Here is a 23,673-nt window from a genome sequence, read left to right on the forward strand (position 1 = left end):
GAAGCAGAGAAGGGGATAAGGTGAGTAAAACAAAGGGGGGCAGATATTTGGGTTCTTGCACTTAACTTTGCACACAGCCAACAGCACAAGAAATGCTATAAAGCTATAAGAAATAAATTGTTAACTGTGATTTGATTCAAATATCCCTTATGATATAGACAAGTTAAAGAGCTGCAACAAAGTGTTTGAACTTTCTGAAAATCTTTTCTCTTGTTCCCAACTCTGGGTTCTGAACATTACACACAATAGCCTGACTTTTGCCCCTTCCTCTATCGGACAATGCATTTGTGCCAACAATTGATTATGACTTCATCCACCATCATAAACACTCATTCTCTCCATTGCCACCACACTGCGTTGGCCTCTGAAAGCATCTCCCAAACTCTCAGGAGCAGCAGCAAGCACTTGACAACACCACCACCTGCAGGTTCCTCTCCAAGTCACACCTGACCTGGCGAGATTTTGCTGTTCACTTGTAGTCACTGGATCTTAATGACGGAATATTCTGACAGCACTTTCGTCAACACCTGCGCACTAGGATCTGTAGAGTGAGAAAAAGCTTTCATCTCATAAGGATATACCAGGAAGTACAGACAATAGACACAAAATGCTGGAGTGACTCAGCGGGACATGCAACATCTCTGGAGAGAAGGAATGTGTGACGTTTCGGGTCGAGACACTTGTGCAGACATGGGTTTAATACTAAAAAAGACAAAAAGTGCTGGAGTACCTCAGTGGGTCAGGGAGCATCTCTGGAGAACACTGATATGTGATGTTTTGGGTCAGGACTGAAGAAAGACCTGACCTGAAACACCACCTATGCATGTTCTCCAGAGATCTTGCCTAACCCACTGTGTTTTTCAAGCACTTTGCGTCTTTCTTCTCATCAGTTTGGCTTAAATTGAACTCCAGACTGGAGATATTTTCAGAAAAATATATTGATGTTCACTGAAGGCCCTAAAGTCCTCTGGACGCAATGCATGGCTTATGCAATATTTGATACACAACAGAATAGTCTTAACTTTTATATTACCTCTGATAAAGACTAAATAAACCAGCAACTTGATTAAGCCTTTTTCCCCCTCAGTTCTCTATTTACATTTAATGTAATTTATTTTTAAAAAGATGAAAAACTGCTTGCTGCTTATATAATCCAATTTAAGCACCCTAGTTTGGTAACAGAATGTAATTCTCAATTGTAAGTAATTTTACTGAAAATTGTAGTTTGAATTCTTAGCACATTTCTATCTTTCTGAGAGCTGAATAGTTATTTCTGATTTTTGAAAACTGCATGATATCCATTTCAATTCCTTTTAGTTTACGTTTAAACTTGACTGATTTATTAGCATTAAATAATTAACTGATTTTGAGATTGCAGTCTGAGTCAGTGCATCATTATACCTGGAAAGGGTAAATATAGCCCCATTTCATTTTACTCATTGAAAAATGCAAGAACATAGGGGATTGCAGATGCTGGAATCTGGAACAAATAACACTCAATGGGTCATGCAGCATGTCAGAAGAATATTGATAGGCAACATTTTGGTTCAGGAACTTTTTTCAGAAGAGGCCCGATCTGAAACATTGCCTATCCAAGTTATCTAGATATGCTTAAGAAAGAACTGCAGATGCAGGAAAAATCAAAGGTAGACAAAAAATGCTGGAGAAACTCAGCGGGTGAGACAGCATCTATGGAGAGAAGGAATTGGCGACGCTTCGGGTCGAGACCCTTCTTCAGACTGAGGAAGAGTCTTGACCCAAAATGTTGCCAATTCTGAGTCTGCTGCCAACACCGGTGGTTTACGGGAAGACCTGATAGATGTATATAAAATTATTAGAGGTATAGATAGGGTTGACAGTCAGAACCTTTTAACCAGAATAGAACAAATCAGATATTGGAGGGTACAGCTTTAAGATGAGAGAGGTGCAAAGCTTAAAGATGTGCAAGCCAAGTTTTTTGTTTTACACTGAGGGTGGTGTGTGCATGGAATGCGCTGTGGTAATCAGTGGTTGAGGCAGATACAATAGCATTTAAGAGTTTTGGATAGGCACATGGATATGCAAGGAATGGAGGGATATGGATTGTGTGCACATAGAAACGAGATGGTTGCATTATGATTGGCACAGACATTGTGGGCCGAAGGGCTGGTTCTTGTGCTGTACTGTTCTATGTTCTGTAGCAATTATTGGAAAAAAAACATGATACTTTTCTAAAGTAGGAAAAGAATAGTGATTCCATCAAAACATTAACATTTATAAAAAGGGTTTAATATTTTATTGTATACAATTATCTCCATTCAAGCAACTACTCCTCTTTCCAGTAGTAAAACAAGCATTACACTCCATCAGTACCCAGATGGTATTGCTAAACTCCAGAGCAAAACTCAACTTTTAGTCAAAAATACCAACTGAAAACACATGTTCGGTCACATCTCCAATAAGTTGTGTTTTATTTAAACATTTGGTGTAGAAAGTTTTGATTGCACAATACAACTTCTGCTCACCTTTAAAGGCAATGTAAGAATAGTAAGCGTTGCCAGGCAAGTTTTTCCCGAAGCAGATTGTATTCATGACGCCCCCATCAACATCTTCAAACCAAAGATCGAAACACAGCAGAGTTTTGAGGAGTCTCACCACGCCACTAAACACAGGGAACTACCAATTCTTTTTTGCCATGTAGGAAAAAATCCCTATGTTCATGCAAGTGTCCAGATAATCTTAATTCTGAATATCCTTTTATAAAAACAACAAATTAACCAGGACAAACCATTTCCATAATGTTCTGTGCGCATCCTGAATGAATCACACAGGTCAATGTCACCTATTCTGGAAGATTTGTTTTTAAAAGGTAACAGGGCAAATGCACTCACAAAGCACTTTCACAGAAAAACAGCATTTCACGTAAAAATTGTTTGACAAAGCCAGGAAGAGCCATCCCAGATTTGGGACAGTCATAGCATGGAATTGCCCCAAATGCAGGATGTTCCAGAACCATACAGTATTCGTTGTTAACTAAAATACATTTCATTGATTCAGATCCAATGTAGTTAGAGAATTTAATGATGAGAGAGGGGAAATAAGGAGTGATGTTTATTCATATGAGAATTATTCTGTCTCTTCTTCTGCATCATTTTCACCTGGAGAACACTCATCGGGATTTCCTTCTGCAGGAACTTCTGAGATATTGTCTTCATCTTCAGCTAAGAGAGATGCTTTGGTGTCTTTACCTACTGGAAGGGATTCTTCACCATCCCGATCTGCTGTCATATTGGAGTCAGGTTCTTCATCAGTGATATCAACCCCTCTCTCAGGTGGCTCTACAGCAGTCTTGGGTGCACTAACAATTTCATCGCCCCCTTCATTTCCTTTTAGCTCTGCCCCAGGCTCTTCTGCCCCCTCCCCTTCTGGAGTTTCACCTTTGTCTCCAGCATTTTCACCTGTAACACTCTCATTATGTCCCTCTCCCTTCACAGAGTCATCAACAGCATCATCATCTTTAGCATCTTCTTCAGTAAATGGATTGTCACCCTGTGAAATACAAATGTTTAAAATCGTTAAAATCTTTACATGAATGTACTAGAAGTTATATCAAGGCTTCCAAACAAAATTAGCACCATTCTCCCAGTGGAGAATTGCAATCTTCCAAGGGATGGTTTGGCGACACTGTCTTGCAGGATTTCAGCAGAAGCTGTTTAAGAACTAATTAAAATGTTTACAAAACGCTGAGGACTTTTGTCAAAGTACACCAAAATTAGCTTTTATCTTAAGTGTATGCCAAACAAATGACACAGATTTAAAGTTCCTGATAAAAGAACGAGAGGTGAAGAGGAGGCTTTGCATTTTACCCACAGCAAGTTATTGTGATCTAGGAGACACTGTCCAGAAGATTCGATAAGCATGTGAAATGCAAATAAATAGGTTTACAGTGAATGAGTGGCGTGCTATTAATTGAATGCCTCTTTCAAAAACATTTCAGAACCAAAGGACTGAATTGCTTCCACTTTGTGCTTAGGTTGTAAATGAATGTGTGGGAAGTCATGATAAACCCAGTCCTGTTCTCACACATATCCATACAAGTACTTTTGAAACTTCATGTTGCAAGTAAATCTTGAGGCCTTTCTTGAATGTGTAGCTTGACCTGCTACATAAAATGACAGTCACCAATTTTATTTTACGTGAATGATCCCATTACCGCGCTGCCACACAATTACAATTAATAACAGCGATCACGTCCAAAATTATCACCCCTTTCTCCTGCCTGTAGAAAGTTTTGATTGCACATTACAACTTCTGCTCACCTTTAAAGGCAATGTAAGAATAGTAAGCGTTGCCAGGCAAGTTTTTCCTGAAGCAGATTGTATTCATGACGCCCCCATCAACATCTTCAAACCAAAGATCGAAACATAGTAGAGTTTTGAGGAGTCTCACAACGCTACTAAACACACGGAACTACCAATTCTTTTTGCCATGTAGGAAAAAATCCCTATGTTCATGCAAGTATCCAGATAATCTTAATTCTGAATATCCTTCTATAAAAACAACAAATTAACCAGGACAAACCATTTACATAATGTTCTGTGCGCATCCTGAATGAATCACAGAGGTTAATGTCACCTATTCTGGAAGATTTCGTAGGGGGCGCTGCTCTGGCAGCAGCCATGTCAGCAGCGCGTTAGTTTTTTCAAATTTTTTTTTTTTTTAGTATGTTTAAAAGTATGTGTTTGATTTTTCTCGGTGTGTCTTGTGTGGGGGGTGGTAAGGGGGAAACCGCTTCGGTCGCCTCCTCCATGGAGAGGCGACTTTTTCCAGGTCGCCTCCCCCGTGGCCTAACATCAAGGATCGACGCGGCCTTTCCACGGAGACGCGCCCGGGACTTCAGCGGCGGGCGCAGCGTGGACTCTCGGCGTGGAGCGGGTGAGCCCTCGCTGGGGCTCGCCGGAAGGGAGCGCTAGATTTCGCAAGCCCACGGCAGCCTGAAGCCGCGGTCTGCAGAGTTCCAGCTGGTGCGGCGTCTACAGCCCGGGATCCCTCATGGGGGACCCGGGGGGGGGGGAAGAAGCCACCACTGCCGGCCCGCGGCCTACTTCTACCGCGGGCCCGGCGTGAACTTAACATCACCCCTGGAGGGGAGCTTCGACCGCCGGCCCTGCAGTCTACGGTGCTTCTGGCTGCGGCGGAAACTTTAAATCTAGACCGCCGGCCTGCACCAACTTAAAGCCGCGGTCTCCGGTGAGGAAGAGCCGATCCTGGACTGACTCTGGACTCTGGTCCTGTCCATGGGGGGGAAATGGAGGAGGACTGGCCAAATTTTGTGCCTTCCACCACAGTGATGAATGCTGTGGTGGATGTTTGTGTTATATTTTTATTGTGGCTGTGTGTTCTTTATTATTGTACTGCTGCCGACAACCCAAATTCCACCGACCCTGGTTGTGTGGCAATAAATTCTATCAATTCATTTGTTTTTAAAAGGTAACAGGGCAAATGCACTCACAAAGCACTTTCACAGAAAAACAGCATTTCACATAAAAATTGTTTGACAAAGCCAGTAAGAAGTGCCATCCCAGATTTGGGACAGTCATAGCATGGAATTGCCCCAAATGCAGGATGTTCCAGAACCATACAGTATTTGTTGTTCCTACAATCCTACAAGCTAACCAGCCTGTTTAATACAAGCTAACCAAACTCTTTTTAATTATTTGGCCACATATGCAATCGCATGTTTAGGAGGATTACCTGTAAATATTTCTCCAACATGCTCCCAATATTTCGATTATTCAGAATACTCTTTGCTACTTGAAGGCCACCCCTCTTTGACTGCTCGAGCATCAACTGAAAAAGAAAAAATAATGTTACTTTACAAGAAATTAGACACTCTCGTCCGGATTTAGTTGTCAGATTGTTTCAGATGACCTGTTTTTGTTTACATCTTGCACAGAACCAGCACATTATATTAATACAAATTATAACTATTCACCGACCTGTCAAACAATCTTAGCAGCAGTGTTACTGCCCTCACACACTAACTGATTCATGTCTGTACTTCATCCAAATGTCCATGGAACAAAATTTTCATCATACTATTCAAATCACGTCATTCCTTACCACTAACTGACTACTGACCGACATCTATTACAAACCCACTGACTCCCACAGCTATCTGGACTACACTTCTTCCCACCCTGCTTCCTGTAAGGACTCTACGCCACATCTGCACCCAGGATGAGGTGTTCAAGGGCAGGGCATCGGAGATGTCCTCATTCTTAAGTCCTCACTCTTCTATTATTGATGAACCGCCGTAAATTTTACAGATTTTGAATCTGCAAAAACCTACAGCCTGCATTTCCCTTCTGCAATCTGAAGAAGTGTCCCAACCTGAAACATCACCATTTCCTCCACATATGCTGCCTGACCAGAGTTACCGAAGCACTTTGTTTTTCTCAAGATTCCAGCATCTACAGTTTCTTGTGTTTCCATTTTTGCTGCTTGATGTTAGTAAAGCGTGAATACTTACTTTTCTATTTCTGTTGTGATCAGGGGCCTTCATGTGTCGCTGGATGGCATTGTATTGCATCGGAATAAACATTTCACAAGCCGTACAGTGAACAGCTTCCACCTTCTTCATGAAATTGTCAATACTAATACCTGCAACATTAAAAGAAACCCACTGGTTTGTGAAGGAGAGCTGTATTTGTAATTCATGTTTTGAGGAAAGGTCACAAACTCATTAACAACACATCTGACAACATCTATCAGAACAGTTAGATAGCTAGCAAATAGAGGGCAATATTTGGATATATTATAATTTTGCACCACTATGTTTAGCTAGTATTAATGTTGTTAATTTACTGACTCTTGATTATTATATCTCATGTATATTGTGTTTACGGGTCTGTTAAACACTTGATACAAGCATGAAAATGGCAACTCTGCAGGGTGTAGATTAGCAAAGATGCTTTTTCGCTTTGGTTTACAATGAAATACAAATTCTGCAGGATTAATAGAAATGAGTGTGATAATATGTTATTATTAAAGCAATGAGTAACCTTTCCATTTCACAGCATTCTAATGCAGATGTCCAAGAACTCTACAGCAAGAGTAACACCAAAAGAACTATGTTTATGTTGCTTATTTTAGAAGACAGAATTGAGGAAAAAAAGACCTTTATATCAGTTGCAACCACAAAGGAAAACATAAATGGGAACTTATCTATGAGCGGATAGAAGTTGGACTGGGACAATCAAGATGGAATTGTAAGCAGAGTGTACTTGAATTCTTGGAAATATAATTTATCCGATTGAAATATTATTTGAGTCATCATAGTTGGGATGCATCCAGTTTGCAGAGGCAATATTTGTCAAGTTTATTTCTTTTGGATGAAATGTTAAACTACCCTTGGACAATAGATAGTTATGGTGAGATTTGGAAAAGGGAATGAAAATTGAAGAAACAATAAAAAATTATGATTATTAATGAAATTAGATCTGTAAATAAAACGGGTTTAATGTTTTAAGTCCTCAGAACTGAACTGATAGATCTTCAATCTGAAATATTAACTGTTTATTTTGCCAGGAACGCTCCGTGAACTGCTTTCATCAATGTTTACAGCACTTCTGTACTTTTATTCCAATACAGATATAGTGTAGTCTGAGATGCAATCTTTTGAGTTTCTCATACCCATTACCCCTCTTGGCAATACTCACCATGCAATAGGTTTTGTTCCTGGATCCTCTTTTTAATTGCATTTTTATCTTCCATTGCATCACGGAACTTCAGAGTCTTCTTATTCTTGTTCAGAATATATTCCTGGAAGGAAAGACAACCAAAATCTTAAAACAATCTCAATATACTGATGCTACTAGAAAATGATTAAATAAAGCTACAATTTACTATATGTACTTCCCTATTTTAATTGAAAGGAAAATTATAGGCTGGCAACACAAGATCCCAGCAATAATTGAAATTCCCAGGGAAAGAACTCAGAGGATCACGCCTGTCCTTCAGATGGGACACCAGACTGAAATAGTCAGTCAAAATGGCTACACTTCACAATGGAGATGCATGCCCAAAGTCATATTCAAAATATCTGTTAACAGGTATGTTGCATTTACAGAATATTGAAGCAACAGATACCTTCGGTAAAGCAACAGAATATGTCTCAGTTTCTACAGGGTGAATGGCAACCGTACAACTTGTACAAAACATCATCAGAGGCTATTAGTTCAATACCGTGCATCATTACAGCAACTGAAAAAATAAGCCAACGTTCCCCACTCAAGATATTGAGTCAGGGAATCTCACAGCGTACATCTAGTTTACATTGTACTAATAAAAGTTTAAGAAAAACATGTTTAAATACAAAGTTAACCTACATGCAAAAAGTCAGCAGTTTGTTTGGGAAGCTTGGTCCCAATGAATTTGAAGTTTTCCTTATGGAATTTACTTTCCAAGTGAGGGAAAATTTCATCATCATCAAAGGTGCGAAACTTGCAAACTGAGCAGACGTACATTATCCTGAAATAACAAAGTTTGGTTAGTGGTGGAAAAGATGCAGACACTGTCCTGTATTCAACTGCAGAGCTGAAACTTAAATGCAAAGTAACCTCACAAGTCTGCTAATTCGTTCCACAGAACCATAGAAAGTCATCCAATCCATAATTTCTATATCAGGTACAAAAGAATTACACAGCCTTTCCCCATCTTCCCATACTGGACCTAAAACCCTGCAAGACACAGGACATCATGCACACATCCACAGTATGATGATGATTTCTACCTCTCCCACCATTTCAGGCAGTGAGTTCTAAATTCCCACTACCTCTGGCTGGAAACATATTCCTTTTCTGCTGTCCAATTCATCTATTAACGACTTCAAGTTATTAATCACCACCATCACCCATTCTTCGTTCAACCCCCCACACACTATTCAGCCTCCTTTACTGCTTAGAAAATAACTAGCTTATCCAATCTTTCCTCTTTTATACACAGATGTAATATTCCATCCATGGCAACTCATTCACAACTTTCCATTGCAATCATATCTTTCCTGTAATGTGCTAATTTATGCTAATTATCGAGGCTTCAAATTGAATTCAAGCAGATTTGCTTTTATACCTGACAAGAGATTCACTCTAAAGGGGCCAGTGAATGAAAAAAACACAAAGTTTGTAAAAATCTATGTGCTTACTTAAGGGCCTGTCCCCACTTGGGCGTTATTTGCGAGCCATTTACGCGACATCTTTTACACGTCACGCGTGCGTTGTGACGCGCACATGGCGTGCATTACACGCGCATGGCGTGTGGTGAGACGTGGTGGCGTAGGCAGTGAGGCGCAGTCGTGCGCGGCGCCCCAGGATTTTGGAACTCACAAAATCTTTGCGCGCTACCTGCTTGACGAGCAAATGACGTCCAAGTGGGACGGGCCCTTTAGTTGATTGATCTCAGTTTGATTAAAAATCAAGTTTCTTAGTTTCTGTCCAACCAACCCTACCAACAACAAAGCAGCATTGGGCAGTGCTCAGATCATTTTGGGTTTAAACTTTTTTTTTTTTTTTTTTTAAAGAATTCAGCAAGGCCAGCATTTACTACCTATCCCTAATTGTCCACAAGAAGGTGGTGGTGTGCTGACTTGAACACTGCAGTTTCTCTGGCAAGGAGCATACACACACAATGTGCTGTTAGGTTGAGGCTTTCATGATTTAGACATTGCAATCATGAAGGACTGGCAATTTATTCTCAAATGAAGATAGAGAGTGACTGAGAGAGAAATCAGAAGGCAGTGGTATTCACATGCACCTTGGGCTTTGTCCTTTTTGTGCTGGAGATTGCAGGTTTGAGAAGTGCCGCCTGAGCAGCCCAGGCAGGTAATGCCTGTGAATTTTATAGATGGTGCTCACTGTAGCTGCTGTGCATCGGTAATGAAAAAATAAACCCAAAGGTAGTTGGAGAGTACTCCATCACTCCTGTGCCTTGTAGACAGTGGGAAGGCTTTGGGGGTGTTTTAGATACGTACTGCAGGATATTCTACACATAGTATTTTCTGATCAACAGTGAATCAATACTCAACCTAGTAAAAATAACTACTTAGTCATTAAAGTAGGTTATAATTAATGCATTAATATTTATAAGAAATCACTATAAAGATGAAAATGCACACCGTTTAATCACAACGGAGCTGTTTAAATTCCACAGCTCATAATGCAAAAACATTAGTTCCGGCTATCCACTTATTCCACGAAACAGTTTCTTCAAGTCATTTGGGAATATTTTCCTTTTACGTTTAGAATAAATATTTACAAACAGGACATGAATAAATGCAAAACTTAATTACCTTTCTGTAATACGATCTCGCTGCTTCTTCTTTGGTTTCTCTTTGATATATTGCTTCTTTTTACTGTCACTAGTTTCTTCTTGGAGGTCACCAGCTAACAAAAACAGGAGTTAGCATCACAGGGATTCCATCAGATACACACAAGCAAAAAAATAACAGAAAACCAGTACTCTTACATTTCTTGGACTCGTCATCTTCACCCTCAGCAGATTCTTTTTTCTCCTTTTCAGGGTTATCACTTGATTCTTTATCCTCAACCCCCTAAATACAAAAAAAACATTTAAATGATACACTGAAAAAATATCCTCATTTTCTTTTACAAACCTACACTGGCTCAGATGTGGAATCATTGAAATTTAGTGTAGATTATCTGGAGATTTCATTAATCAGGCCCTACAGGATAATTGAATGAAACTAAACTTCTCCCCTAAACTACCAAAGAATAAAAACAAAATTAATTATGGTGGACCCTTCCACTATCTATAAGCACAAATCAGACATTTGAAGGAACACTGTTCACTTGCCTGGATGACCACAATACCAACAAATCTCTTGAGGCTCCCTCAAGCGGGATCCCTCGCTGAGGATCCCTGGAGAAGAACTCCGACCGCCGGCCTGTGGCCTACGTCATCCTGAAGCCGCGGTCTCTGGTAGGGAAGCACCGATTCAGGACTTACCTTCCAGACTGAGAGGGCCTGTGCATCTGGCCGCCCGCAGCGGCGACTGTGGAGGTTTATGGCCCCAACCACAGGGGAACAATGGAGGACTGACTGTACTTTGTGCCTTCCACCACAGTGAAGAATGCTGTGGTGGATGTTTGTGTTATATTTTCATTGTGTATTGTGTGTTCTTTTTGATTGTACCGTTGTTGGCAAGTTCATTTCACTGCACTTTATTGTGTATGTGATGAATAAATCTGATTGATTGATTGATTGAGTTAGTATATAGGAAACCACTGCACGCAGGTACCCTTCCAAGTCATATACTATCAAGACTTGGAACTATACAGTTTCTCCTTCATTGTCACAGAGTCTAATTCCTGGGACTCCCTCCCCAACAGAACTATGGGAGGACCTCCACCTGAAGGTCTGCAGTGGTTCAAGTGGTTAAGGGCGATAAATCGAAAGCTTTACTAGCATTCCCCAGATCCTGAAAATAAATTAAAAATATATAGATAAATAATAATGATTGTGGGTCAGCAGAAACCCCTTTGATCTTTAGCATTTTACCATTTCATACGACGTGAAGAAAAATTAGGGAATTCAATATAACAGCGAATATTAAATTGGTTAGAGCTCTCCAGATGTATCTCCAGAAACCTAACTCACTGGCTTACTGAAATCATTACTGTTTAAAATGGCCACAATTTTCAAGACTTCAATAAATACTCACAGCACTTGCGTCACCTGCAGCAACATCTTCAGCATCTTCTGCATCATCTGCGTCCCTCTCTTCTATATACAAAACACAATTAATATACTTATTAACATGTTGGCCAAATCATTAGATTTCAGAAAAAAGAAAACACTCTAAAGAAAATTTGCTATGATCCTTAAACAAAGGAAAGAAAAAAAACAAAAAACACCATCACATAGATTTTTCTTGTGCTATATTACAGCAAAAAAAAACAACCCATGAATTGCTAGTCTCAAAATGACATCCTGGCTGGTAGCTGTTTAGGAAGATACATTGGGTTCAGCATTACAGGTTGCTACATGTTTTAAATAAAAATACAGGTTTTATAACATTGGGGAAATACACCATACAACACAATACGTGCCCAAATTCCAACCTTAATATACTTTAAATATTAAAATAATGGAGCTCAAATCCATTCCCAGAGAGGGAGAGACATGTAATTGTTCCAAACTGCTGCCTATCACCACTATTGGAAAGTGCTACATGAAAGTTGGTTAAAATCAGTTTTATGATGTTTGACTAACTCTACAGATGAATGTTACCTAAACTCCTTATCTAGAATGACAATCAAGTCAAAGAGGAAGAAGGTGCAATATCAAATTTTTAAAAGTTACCTTCTTCACTGTCTGATAAATCTGACTGGTCTGTTCTTGACATTTTGAAGTCTGGTTCATCATTGCTTCCAGTTGATTGCTTCCTCTTCATTCCACCTATTATTCCACCTCTACCTCTCCTCTGTCACAAAGATATTACAGTATTGGTCAACATGATTCTGTTAACTAAAAGAAATCATGTTCCTCAGGTGCATAGAACACAAATTGTTCACATCACTATTCTGGATTCAAACTTTGACCCAGATTCATTTCTAATTCTTGCAAATGCTCAAAACAACCAACTAATCTCTTTCTACAATTCAATAGAGACAATGTTCCAATTCTAATATTTCATACACGTTTAATCAAATCAAAACTTTTGTCTGTAATCCAGTCATCCACTAGTTTGTGAAAATGGTTGAATACATCTAAGCACTTAATGAAAATTAACTGAAGCGTACAAAACCGTTACACCCAGAAATTGGAACAGTGAATCTTAAAACTTGTTTTAAAATTCCAGCTGTGCATGATATGTTTCCAATGAAATAGATGTAATGCAAATGAAAAGCAAATATCAAAGAGACCAACAACCACTATGCTATACATATCTGTTATTTATTCTCTGTGTTAACAACATTTTACCATGCTAACATTCTCAACTGGCCTTGAATTTTGTATTCTGTATCCAGACCTTTTAAGTTCTCATCTAACAGTAGGCATTGTTTCTATTAAACTAACGTTGCACCCACAAATCTTTTATTTGGATTTTCTGAACCATTCTGTATATTTGACCATTTCTATTTTGTCTTTCAACTAGCCTTTATATTTTACTTTAAAAAAAATTACAGATCAGAAAGGGATTGTGCCTGGCATTTGGAATTTGAAGTCTTTGAGTTGCTAAAATTTCACCTAACTGAATGCTTTTGTTTACAACCTTGTAAAATAGTACAAGTATTTTACTTACACCTCTGCCCCGATTCCAATCTCTCCTTCGTGGTCTGTAACCTCCAAACTGTTTTCCCATTCCTTGCATGCCATATGACCCATAGCCAGAGGTGAAGGCATGGGAGAAGAGCGAAGGGGGGTTCCTGGAGGGAGCAGCATAACCCCTGCCACCCATTCCCATCGACATCTCATTCCAGCACGCCGACAGTCGCTCGGTACTCGATGATGAGAAGTGGTCGTTCCGGTAAGGCCTGTTATTTGGAACCCAGTCTCTAGACCAGTTCTGACCCCGAAACTTGCCCGGACCATCACGTGCTCTGTAGCGGAAGTTATCCCTGCGGTTCCTGTTGAAGTTGTCAAAGCGGTCAAAACGACCTCCATAGGAATCATTACGATAAGGTCCAGATTCACTGTAATCGAAGCCAGGTCGGAACAGATCGCGGTCGTCTAATGAAGACCTGGAGTCATAGGACTCAAAAGGAGCAAACCTGAAAGAGTTGCACAGCAAGCAAGGAATGTGGTCAGTAGCTGGAACATACTGAGTAACAGTCAGAACTATAATCAAACACCAAGAATACTGGGGGGTTTTTAAAGAAACAAAGAATATTTCCTAAATTAGCAATGGAATCTGATAATAGACCAGTAATGATCCAGCTGTTACCAATTTAAAAGCCACATTATTGACTCTAAACTCTAGAGTGGACTATGCCCTAACGTTAACAAGTATTCATAGTTGCTAACCTATGTGCTCTACACCTGTATACTATTCATCGTCTCTGAGAAATGAGACAACTAATAATGGTTGAAAGATAAATGGTTAAAATGGTTAAGATTGAAATTATTCTTATGGCATAATAGGAGGCCATTCAGACCAGATACAATGCTCTCAGGGCAATCCCAATAATCTAATCCCCCATATTCCCTGTTCTCTCCTGCATGTTGATCAATCTCACCCTGATTTTCTCACCGCCCACAACATAAAGGGTAATTTACCATGCTGAATTAAACAGCCAATCAATATGTCTTCAAGAGACTAGGGGTTGAGCAAAAGGACATTGCTGGAGGAACTCAGCAGGTCAGGCAGCAACTGAGCAGAGTATGTTGTCTCCTATAACTAGAATGTTCCTTTTCATTACCCCTCCCACTTGTACGGTCCCCCATACCACCAACATCTTATTTGTACTCCCCACATGTTCTCATAATCTGCTTGCAGTTTGTTCCTGTTGGACAAGTATACATCCCAAGACTTCTCAATCACTCTCTTATAGATACCAATTACTGTCTATCTTGTACTTACATTCTACTATCCATGACCACTGCTCAAATCCAGGCTTCAACCCATCCAAATACTTCAACACCACCAAAGGAGTGCAAGTTCCTTACTCTACCCCCTTGCATCTCAATGTCTGCAACAACCTCCAGCTATGTAGACGTTCTGTACGGTGCAGATATGCATTCTTATCCTTTCATGAGACAAGAAATTGTTTTTAAAGACAACGTGTTTCAAAGTAGCAGACATAGAAATATGGTAGTTGTAGCACAAGAATTAATTCGCGGAAAGTCAAACTGCACGATACAAACACGTCCGTCCATGTCATTGACAAAATCAGTGTTCCATAAGAAATGGTAGTGTCCATTACTTTACCCTCAAGAACCTGCATGTCTATTTCAGCAAACCCTGATAAATGGTCACCTTGCTAGACTGAATTTTACCCTCATTGACATTTACAGTTATATTTGCATGTATATGGCTACCTCAAGTCCAGTGACATATCAAGCACTTTCCAAAAACCAAGGCGTCAGTAGTGGACCACAGGCTACTCTGCTACAGAGAACAAGATCAGGAATAATCTCACAACTGCTTAAATCATAAAACACATGGCACCTATCAATGAAGCTACTTGGGATCTATTAGGAATCCTTCACCCAATAGTTACAACAGTGCAATTATTATTAGTCCCATTGCCTCACTTTTCCTCAGAACCTGAACAGCTATATATTGCTTTGATAAGTGCATTAGTCAAACACCAATTCAGCACAAGGCTTGAACAATTACAATAGTGCCTCGATTCATCTTGAAATTATTTCTCTACAACCAATTTAAAACCACAAATGTTGACTTGCCAATGAAACTACCACAGAGAGCTACAACAAGACAAAAGCTGTTTAGGTCAAGAAATTCTGCTTAATAACTCGTACTGATGACTCTGTGAGTATTGGCTACGTTGCTATTGCTTCTTGACATGTGGTTTGGTTAAAGTCAATGGAATCAAGCATCAGGAGTCAATGGAATCAAGTATGAGGAAACGCAACCATTATTCCTGCAACTGCTTATCTCACGGCCTTTTAGCACCAGCAATCAGAGGTAAATTACTTAAGCTTCATGTCCACCACCTAAATCTACACAAAATGTACAAAAATACGTAAGCAAATAATGTCAGAAGGACAGAGTGAACAATGTATCCACCATTGAAACAAAAAGTGAAGTGTAATGACTCACTCAATGACTTTGGAGGCGTAATCTATAAAACTCAAAATACCTCAACTAGTATAGAATGATCACCTACTAGATTAGTCTCCTGACCAATACACAGCAATTCCTAAGTTTTGATACCTTTCCTGTTCGTCATTGTCGTTACGAGAAAGCAAATCTAACCGTTGGTTAATTTTAGTAACAATGGAATCAGAATTATGGCTGGCATTGCCTCTGTGCGAGTCCCATGATTTGCCACCATAGCCATAGTTTGATCCAGAGCCTTGTCCATAGCCATAGTCGTAGTCATAGACATCATAGCCTGAGGAAGAAAAAAAGAATGGACTGAGCTTGCAAGTTATCAGTGATACTAGTAACAATTTCACACTATAGAGAACAATTGATGTATTGATAGATAATGTTCATAAAAACATTAGCCAGATGACTGAAAGCTGGAGGCTATGTCTATAAAAAAAAATCATTGATCATATTATCAAATGTTTGGACTGAAAAACTAGTCGTCAGTATAGAAATCAGTTTGTAAGTGATATAGATGATACTAGTTTTTTTTTTTTAAATCATTTACAGTATAAAAATCCATATCCCATAGGTAACTAATTTTGACTTAGTAAAATAGTGCAATAGCATTTCTATCTGGAAATAAGTCAAAAGTTGAAATTTCACAAAAATTAAATGAATTACAAATGTTCAACATTGCATCAGCCAATTAAAGTAATGTTACAGTATAGTTGTAATTGTCACCAGTTTTAACGATGTGGCCAAGGTGAGGTTCCCTTCTCTTCTCTATTTGCTAGCCTACCATAGCCCCCAAAAATTTATCATCCTTTGTTCAGTACACCAATGTAACAGAAACAATATTTGACATCAAAAACAAAGAACAAGCATATCAATTAGTGGGAGGATTCTTAATGCAGAACCTGTTAAGCCTTTCAATGCAGCCACAGGTTCAAATGATAATTCCTATGTTGGTGGAGGGGCAAACAATTAAGAAAAAGGGACCAGAGTAGCTATTTTGCCTCATCAGTCTCTCCCTTTGTGTCACTGAGAATTTTTACCTGCGCCGGATGATTCAGCGTTCCAGTTTCCATATGAGCCTACAAAATGAAAGACATTTTAAATGTTTTGATTTACTTCAGATTTAAAAAAAAGTTAATTCTGATACAAGCTGACGAACAGAATATAATAACAATTCACTAAAGTTGTTCACTAAACGTTTGCTCCACTGATAAAAGACATGTAGCATTTTAGGGCCACACGGTGGCGCAACGGCATTGCTGCCTTACAGCGCCAGTAGACCCGGGTTCAATCTTAACTACGGGTGCTGTCCGTGCAGAGTTTGTACATTCTCCCCGAGACCACGTGGAGTTTCTCCGAGATCTTCGGTTTCCTCCCACATTCCAAAGACGTAGAGGGTTTGTACGTTAATTGGCCCGGTATAAGTAAATTGTCCCTAGAATGTGTAGGATAGTGTTAATGTGTGGGGACAGTGGTCGGTGCGAACTCAGTGGGCCGAAGGGCCTGTTTCCGTGGTGTATCTCTAAACTAAACTAAATTTATAAAGCAACTTCCACAACTTTGTAAAACATTTTACAGCCAATAATGTACCTACAAGTGTAACTACATTTGCATTTCAGGGAACTCAGCAGACAAACTGTTCACAATGTAAAACTCTAGCAACACAGCAATTCCTTTGCTGCAGCCATGATGTTGTGCTTGAGTTTGACTTAAAGCTAGAACCTTGAGCTACTTGTACACGTGGTGCAATAGAATGATCATTAAACCTCACAGATATCTCAGATGGTCTTAAAGGGTTCCATGACACCATCCAAGAATTCAGTAGTTATTCCCAAAGTGTTCACCAATATTTGCCTCTCAGCCAAAGATCATCCTACCAATTTCTCACAGATGTTCTTTTTCCCCTCAAACTGGTCACTGCGTTCTTACAACTAAGAGATAAACTTCACATCAAAGGTATAATTTGCTGTAAAATCTTTAGATGACAGAAATCATGATCAGTGGAATGTAAATGTAATAATTGAAGCTTTCTTTCTTTGATATATATGCAGGTTATTCTTGTGATTATGTTCATGGCAAAGACAGATTCATTAAATAATGAATTTTAAAAGTTGTTAGACACCCAAGGTAAACACAGAACATTGAAGATACTTTGGTACAGTTCACTCATACCATCTATTTTCAAACGCCATTCTTGGACATTATAGAAACATAGAAACATAGAAATTAGGTGCAGGAGTAGGCCATTCGGCCCTTCGAGCCTGCACCGCCATTCAATATGATCATGGCTGATCATCCAACTCAGTATCCCATGACCATAACAGAATTCAGAGGATCTGTTTGGTTATTGCATTTGTTACATTTATATTCCAATGTGTGTATATTTACATTACTACTGTTCACAATATTTTTAAATGTGTAATTGTTTCATTTAATTAGATGATAATTGTAAAAATCTTTCAAACAGTTGCACACATTTGGCAACCTATCTTTCTAGGAACCAATTGTTTTAACATTTGAATCAGCGTTTACATATTGGCAAATTAATCAATTCCAAAGCCGAAAAGACAGATCAAAACCAAACTACCATTGCATTATGAAAGGATGTCTTCCTGTTCTTCAGTCCCTTGAGGTTAATGGTGACTAGCTTTCACTCTTGCTGTGTGGATTCTAAGGTACCTAATGAGGCCAATGTGGAGATATATGACATGAGTCTGAAGAAGGGTCTTGACCCGAAATGTCACCCATTCCTTCTCTCCAGAGATGCTGCCTGTCCCTCTGAGTTACTCCTTCATTTTGTGTCTATCTTCCGTACAAGACACGGGAGATGGATAGATAGTATGGGAGGTGGCGCCTTGTTTCTGATGTTTTCCCATGGTTTTAGCATTCTCCAGAAGGCTCGAGATGTCATCCTGATTGTTCCTCCTTGATTTTCAGCTTTCAGGAACTGGATAACAACCTTAAATCACTGCTGCCCACCCAAATATCTCTTGCCACAAGAGTGCAGAAGAGCATGTCTTTTTTGGGCTGAGTGGAGAGGAAGCATTTTCTAGAATGGCAAGTTGTACAACTCCTTTGTCTTGCTGATGCTTTGTGCAAGGATCATTTTCTCATACACTTTGGGAAACAAGTCACGATTTTGAGCCTGGCTTCCAATTGAGTGCACAGGCAAGCTTTGTCAGCACATTGCAGCTTGATGACCGAGGTTAGAGTGACCTTAATATTGGACGATATGGGTTGCAGTTTGCTACTTGTCTTCTGAATTAGTTCACTGCAGCACAAAGCTTGCTGGAGACGTAATGCACCGTGAAAAATAGAGAAAATTGTTGGGAAGACAACACAACCTTCCTTGACACCAGTGTGCATTCAGAACCTGGGGGTTAAAATCATGACTTGCATAACAATGTGGAGCTGATGGAGAATTAACTTGAATTGCTCAGCAGCAAAACTTGAGATGTGTACTTCATGTTCCCTCTTAAATTACAGAATCAAAGGGTTTTGTCAGGTCAGCAAAGGTCCAATGCAATGATTTAAGATGGCATTGTCACAGAATGAGGAAACTATCCATTGTACATCTGGTTGAACAGCTCTACTCAAGGGGTGAAGGAGAATCTTTTCAGCCACAGGGAGGAAGGGGCTGACAAGGACTTTCCTCAGTAGAGAAATCCCTCTGCCATTACCACAATTGATTTTGAATCCATTTCTCCAAACAGAATTTCAACAGGAATGCAGTCTGTTCAGAAGTCAGTTTTACATGAAAATATAATTTAAAATGTGCTTATTCTGCTAGAGGATTTTCCCTTATTTAAGTTAACTTTTTTAGTAAGCAACTACACCGGAGAAAAGGGTTAATGTCATAGATAGACAAAAAATGCTGGAGAAACTCAGCAGGTGAGGCAGCATCTATGGAGAGAAGGAATCGTTTCGGGACCCAGAACTTCGCCTACTCCTTCTCCAGCATTTTTTGTCAACCTTCGATTTTTCCAGCATCTGCAGTTCTTTCTTAAACACAGGGTTAATGTCATTGTCAGCCATTCCAGTATAGCTTGCATAACCAGTTTTGTTTTGCTTTGTAAAACATACTGCCATCCAGGGAGACACAAAATGCTGCAGTAACTCAGAGGGACAGGCAGCATCTCTGGAGAGAAGGAATGGATGACATTTCGGGTCAAGACCCTTCTTCAGACAGAAGAAACGTTACCCATTCCTTCTCTCCAGAGATGCTGCCTGTCCCGCTGAGTTACTCCAGCATTTTGTGTTTATCTTCGATTTAAACCAGCATCTCCAGTTCTTTCCTACACAGACATCCAGGTAAGCAGCTCACTACTGCTACATTAGATCCTACTCCTTCTTGGTGCCAACTCAAAGGGAAGAGTATCTTTGGAGTAATGGAGCCCTCTGCATAACTTGCAAGCTCTACAAATTCAGGGTTATATTCCCATTTTTGAATCAGGCACTCCCCACACCCATCTCAAAATGCGCAAAAGACAAAGTGCTGGAGGAACTGACGTCAGGCAGCATCAGCGGAGGGAATGGTCAGAACTTGGCTTCAGAGCTGAACCAGAAACATTGTGTGCCCATTCCCTCCAAAGATGCTACCTGATCTGCAGAGTAACTCCAACACTTTGTGTTTTTCTCCTGTATCTGCAATTCCTTGCTGTTTAGGTCTATTATTGCCACATTCAAGCACCATTGAACATGTATTGAGGTACAGAGATGTTTGTCTTGCAAGCTATCAGCAAATCACATATAGGGAGGTTTCACGGCAGTCGGGTCACGACCCATACCGTTGCTACGCTACTACAAATGGATTACACGCGATGAACTGCAGGTAGGCACTTACCATTGTTTCCAGTGTAGTGGGCCCGTTAAAACCCACCGAAAATGTCAATTTTTGCGATGTAAATAATTATGGAAATCGGGATAAGCGTGTGAGACATTTAGCCTACTTCAGAATTCCAAAAGTGAGGAGAAATGACGGCAGATAGAAGCGAAAGCTGAAGGGACAACAACCGACAGTGCTTAGAGAACATTGGCCGTTTGCTCACTGCATTTCATCAACTAAGGTGTTTTTTCTTGATTCCTTTAGCATCTAAAAAGTTTCAGAAGTGATAAATCTGGCTGTAATTTTTTTTAAATCGCCCATGGTTCCCGTGGGTTTTTACATACAAAATGAAAACGCATCTGAAGAAAAATTTACAGCCAGATTTATCACTTCTGAGAATTTTTAGATACCAAAGGAATCATGAAAAACACAAATAATGCCTTACTTGATGAAATGCAGTAAGCAAACGCAATAATTCCCAATATTTTCAATTCCGATATCTGCACGTCCAATGTTTACCAAGCACTTTAGCTGCTGTTGTCCCTTCAGTTCTCGCTTCTCTATAGCTAAATTTAGCTTCATTTTTGGAATTCTAAAGTTGGGTACATGTCTCTCACACTTACCCCGACCCCCACGATTTTTTTCAGCGCATAAATTCAACATTTTGGCAGTTTTTAACAGATAGGAAAGTACGCGTGTTTAGCATTAATAACATATACCGGAAGTGACGGATGTCCTCCAGATGGATTTAGCGACTCCGTGCGTCGTGACCTTTCGTGCAACCCCCCTATACCTTACAATAGAAGTACAATAGATGCAGCAAAGTTTAAGACAGAGTACAGAATTGATGTCAATCATACATGCAGTTACCCAAACGGGGCAGAGCTAATTTTGCATCCGCAATTTAAAAATGAACATTAAAAAAAATAAGTACAAACGTTGTAAATCTTAAATGAATGCATAACACTCAGTATGTGTAGGAATGGAGATGGTGGTTTAAACCGAAGATAGACACAAAAAGCTGGAGTAACTCGGCATCACTGGAGAAAATAGGTGACGTTTCGGGTCGAGACCCTTTGCTTCTGACTGCCTCAGTAGTTCGGGCAGCATCCGTTGGAAATGAGTTAACGTTTCAGGCTGGGAACCCTAGGTTCACTGTTTCTCTTCCTTCAGGTGCGCCCGACCTGCCGAGTGTTCCTAACACCGCCCGCCACGGGCGTGCACCATGGCGGGGACGGGAGCACTGGGAAGAGCGCGTGCACGTGCATGCGAAGCGCGCGCCCATCAGCTGGACTGGCACCATTTTGTAAGGGAGAGGTCGGGGATAAGCCTTGCTGCCGCCGTTCAGATCAAAGATCTTATAGGATCTTTGGTTCAGATTGGGCCGGACTGTGAGGGAGCAGAGGCATCTGCTCTCGACTGCTGGGGCGGCAGAGATAGAGTTGGTGGCGCAGCGGTAGAGTTGCTGCCTCACAGCGCCAGCGACCCGCTTTCAATGCTAACTACGGGTGCTGTCTGTATGGAGTTTGTAGTCTCCTCGTGAGAACCCTGCGTGGATTTTCTCTGGGTGCTCCAGTTTCCCTCTCACACACCAAAGATGTCCCTAGTGTGTGTAGCATAGTGTAAGAAGGAACTGCAGATGCTGGAGGAAGCTGGGTCTCGACCCGAAACGTCACCCATTCGTCCTCTCCAGAGATGCCGCCTGTCCCGCTGAGTTACTCCAGCATTTTGTGTCTATCTTAGGTTTGTAGGCTAATTGGCTTTCGTAAACTAGTCCCCAGTGTGTGAGTGTGTGTAGGAAGGAACTGCAGATGCTGGTTTATTGAAACCCAGGAATAAATTGTAAGCAAGTAGAAAGTGGCCACTTGGTTAGTGAAAGAACCAATTCAAGACATCCCCATCTTGTATCTCTAAACAACTGAGCTACGTTCACGGAGTCAGAAGGGTCATAGAAACATAGAAAATAGGTGCATGAGTAGGCCATTCGGCCCTTCGAGCCTGCACCGCCATTCTATATGATCATGGCTGATCATCCAACTCAGTATCCTGTACCTGCCATCTCTCCATACCCTCTGATCCCTTTAGCCACAAGGGCCACATCTAACTCCCTCTTAAATATAGCCAATGAACTGGCCTCAACTACCTTCTGTGGCAGAGAATTCCACAGATTCACCACTCTCTGTGTGAAAAATGTTTTCCTCATCTCGGTCCTAAAAGACGTCCCCCTTATCCTTAAACTGTGACTCCTTGTTCTCGACCAGAAACGTCATCCATTCCTTCTCTCTAGAGATGCTGCCTGTCCCGCTGAGTTACTCCAGCATTTTGTGTGTTTCCTACGTTTACGGACAGTCGGTCCGCAGTGCGAGGGTTGCGATGGGGAGAAGGCGGGTGAGGGGGTGACCGGCCGGAGGCGGCTTGGAGCCGCGGTCGAAGTGGGAGGCCTCGACTACCCGTGCAACCTAACCTAGCCCCGCCGTTGAGTGACGTGAGCAGCAGCCAATCATGCGACAGGACTCCGCCCACCGACGGGTTCTTCAGCCAATCACCTCGGGAGGGGGCGGGACTAGCGCGGGGGGCGGGACCAGCAGGGTTGGTTGCTGCTTGATGCGAACCATCTTCAGGTAAAAAAAAAACCACACGCACTCCAATACCGCGACGACAATCTCTCTTTCCAAATGCACGGCGGTCACAGTGAGGAAGGGTATATGGAGATCAAACCTCCCGTGGCGCTTGTGAAGCCGCGCTGGACTGACCTGAATAACGACCGTCCATTTTGCTTCGGAGAGAAGTCCGCCGCCGCGACCAGCTACCTACCACTCACCCGGATGTACCCCCGCCCGCTGCCGCCCATTGGTCGGGCCCGAGGTGTGTGGGCGGGCCTTAGGGGCGCTGCCCCAATCCTGATTAGCCGTAATTAACGTCAATCATTCCCCCCCCTAACGACTGTAACCATGGATGTGAGTCTATATTGGAGAGACACACATTTGTTGGATTAACTCAGCGGGTCAGGCAGCATCTCTGGCCATAGATACAAAGTGCTGGAGTAACTCAGCGG

General features: G+C 40.9%; 1 protein-coding gene across 2 annotated transcripts; it reads right to left on the reverse strand.

Annotated features, from left to right (window-relative positions):
• Window positions 1-2,246: 2,246 nt before the first annotated feature.
• On the reverse strand, window positions 2,247-23,471 carry LOC116966123 (A-kinase anchor protein 8-like). 2 transcript variants are annotated; one of them, XM_033012312.1, is made up of 13 exons: window positions 23,372-23,471; window positions 16,834-16,872; window positions 15,941-16,079; window positions 13,304-13,772; window positions 12,361-12,481; window positions 11,720-11,781; window positions 10,504-10,588; window positions 10,328-10,421; window positions 8,370-8,511; window positions 7,701-7,803; window positions 6,512-6,642; window positions 5,734-5,829; window positions 2,247-3,528 (listed from the first exon to the last, which is right to left on the reverse strand). In XM_033012312.1, the coding sequence occupies exons 1-13, from the start codon at window positions 23,388-23,390 to the stop codon at window positions 3,106-3,108; spliced, it is 1,923 nt and encodes a 640-aa protein (XP_032868203.1). In that variant the 5' UTR covers window positions 23,391-23,471; the 3' UTR covers window positions 2,247-3,105. The 2 variants fall into 2 exon arrangements, with proteins under 2 accessions (XP_032868203.1, XP_032868202.1); XM_033012311.1 differs by having other exon boundaries at window positions 15,899-16,079.
• Between the last annotated feature and the right edge of the window lie 202 nt (window positions 23,472-23,673).

This window comes from Amblyraja radiata, chromosome 35, assembly GCF_010909765.2.
Source record: "Amblyraja radiata isolate CabotCenter1 chromosome 35, sAmbRad1.1.pri, whole genome shotgun sequence".
Taxonomy (NCBI): domain Eukaryota; kingdom Metazoa; phylum Chordata; class Chondrichthyes; order Rajiformes; family Rajidae; genus Amblyraja; species Amblyraja radiata.

Coding starts and splice junctions, on each gene's coding strand:
- LOC116966123 (XM_033012311.1), bottom strand. Junction 12,482..13,303: donor ATTGGAATCGGGGCAGAGGT/GTAAGTAAAATA, acceptor TCTTTGTGACAG/AGGAGAGGTAGAGGTGGAAT. Junction 3,529..5,733: donor TGTTGGAGAAATATTTACAG/GTAATCCTCCTA, acceptor TGTATTTCACAG/GGTGACAATCCATTTACTGA.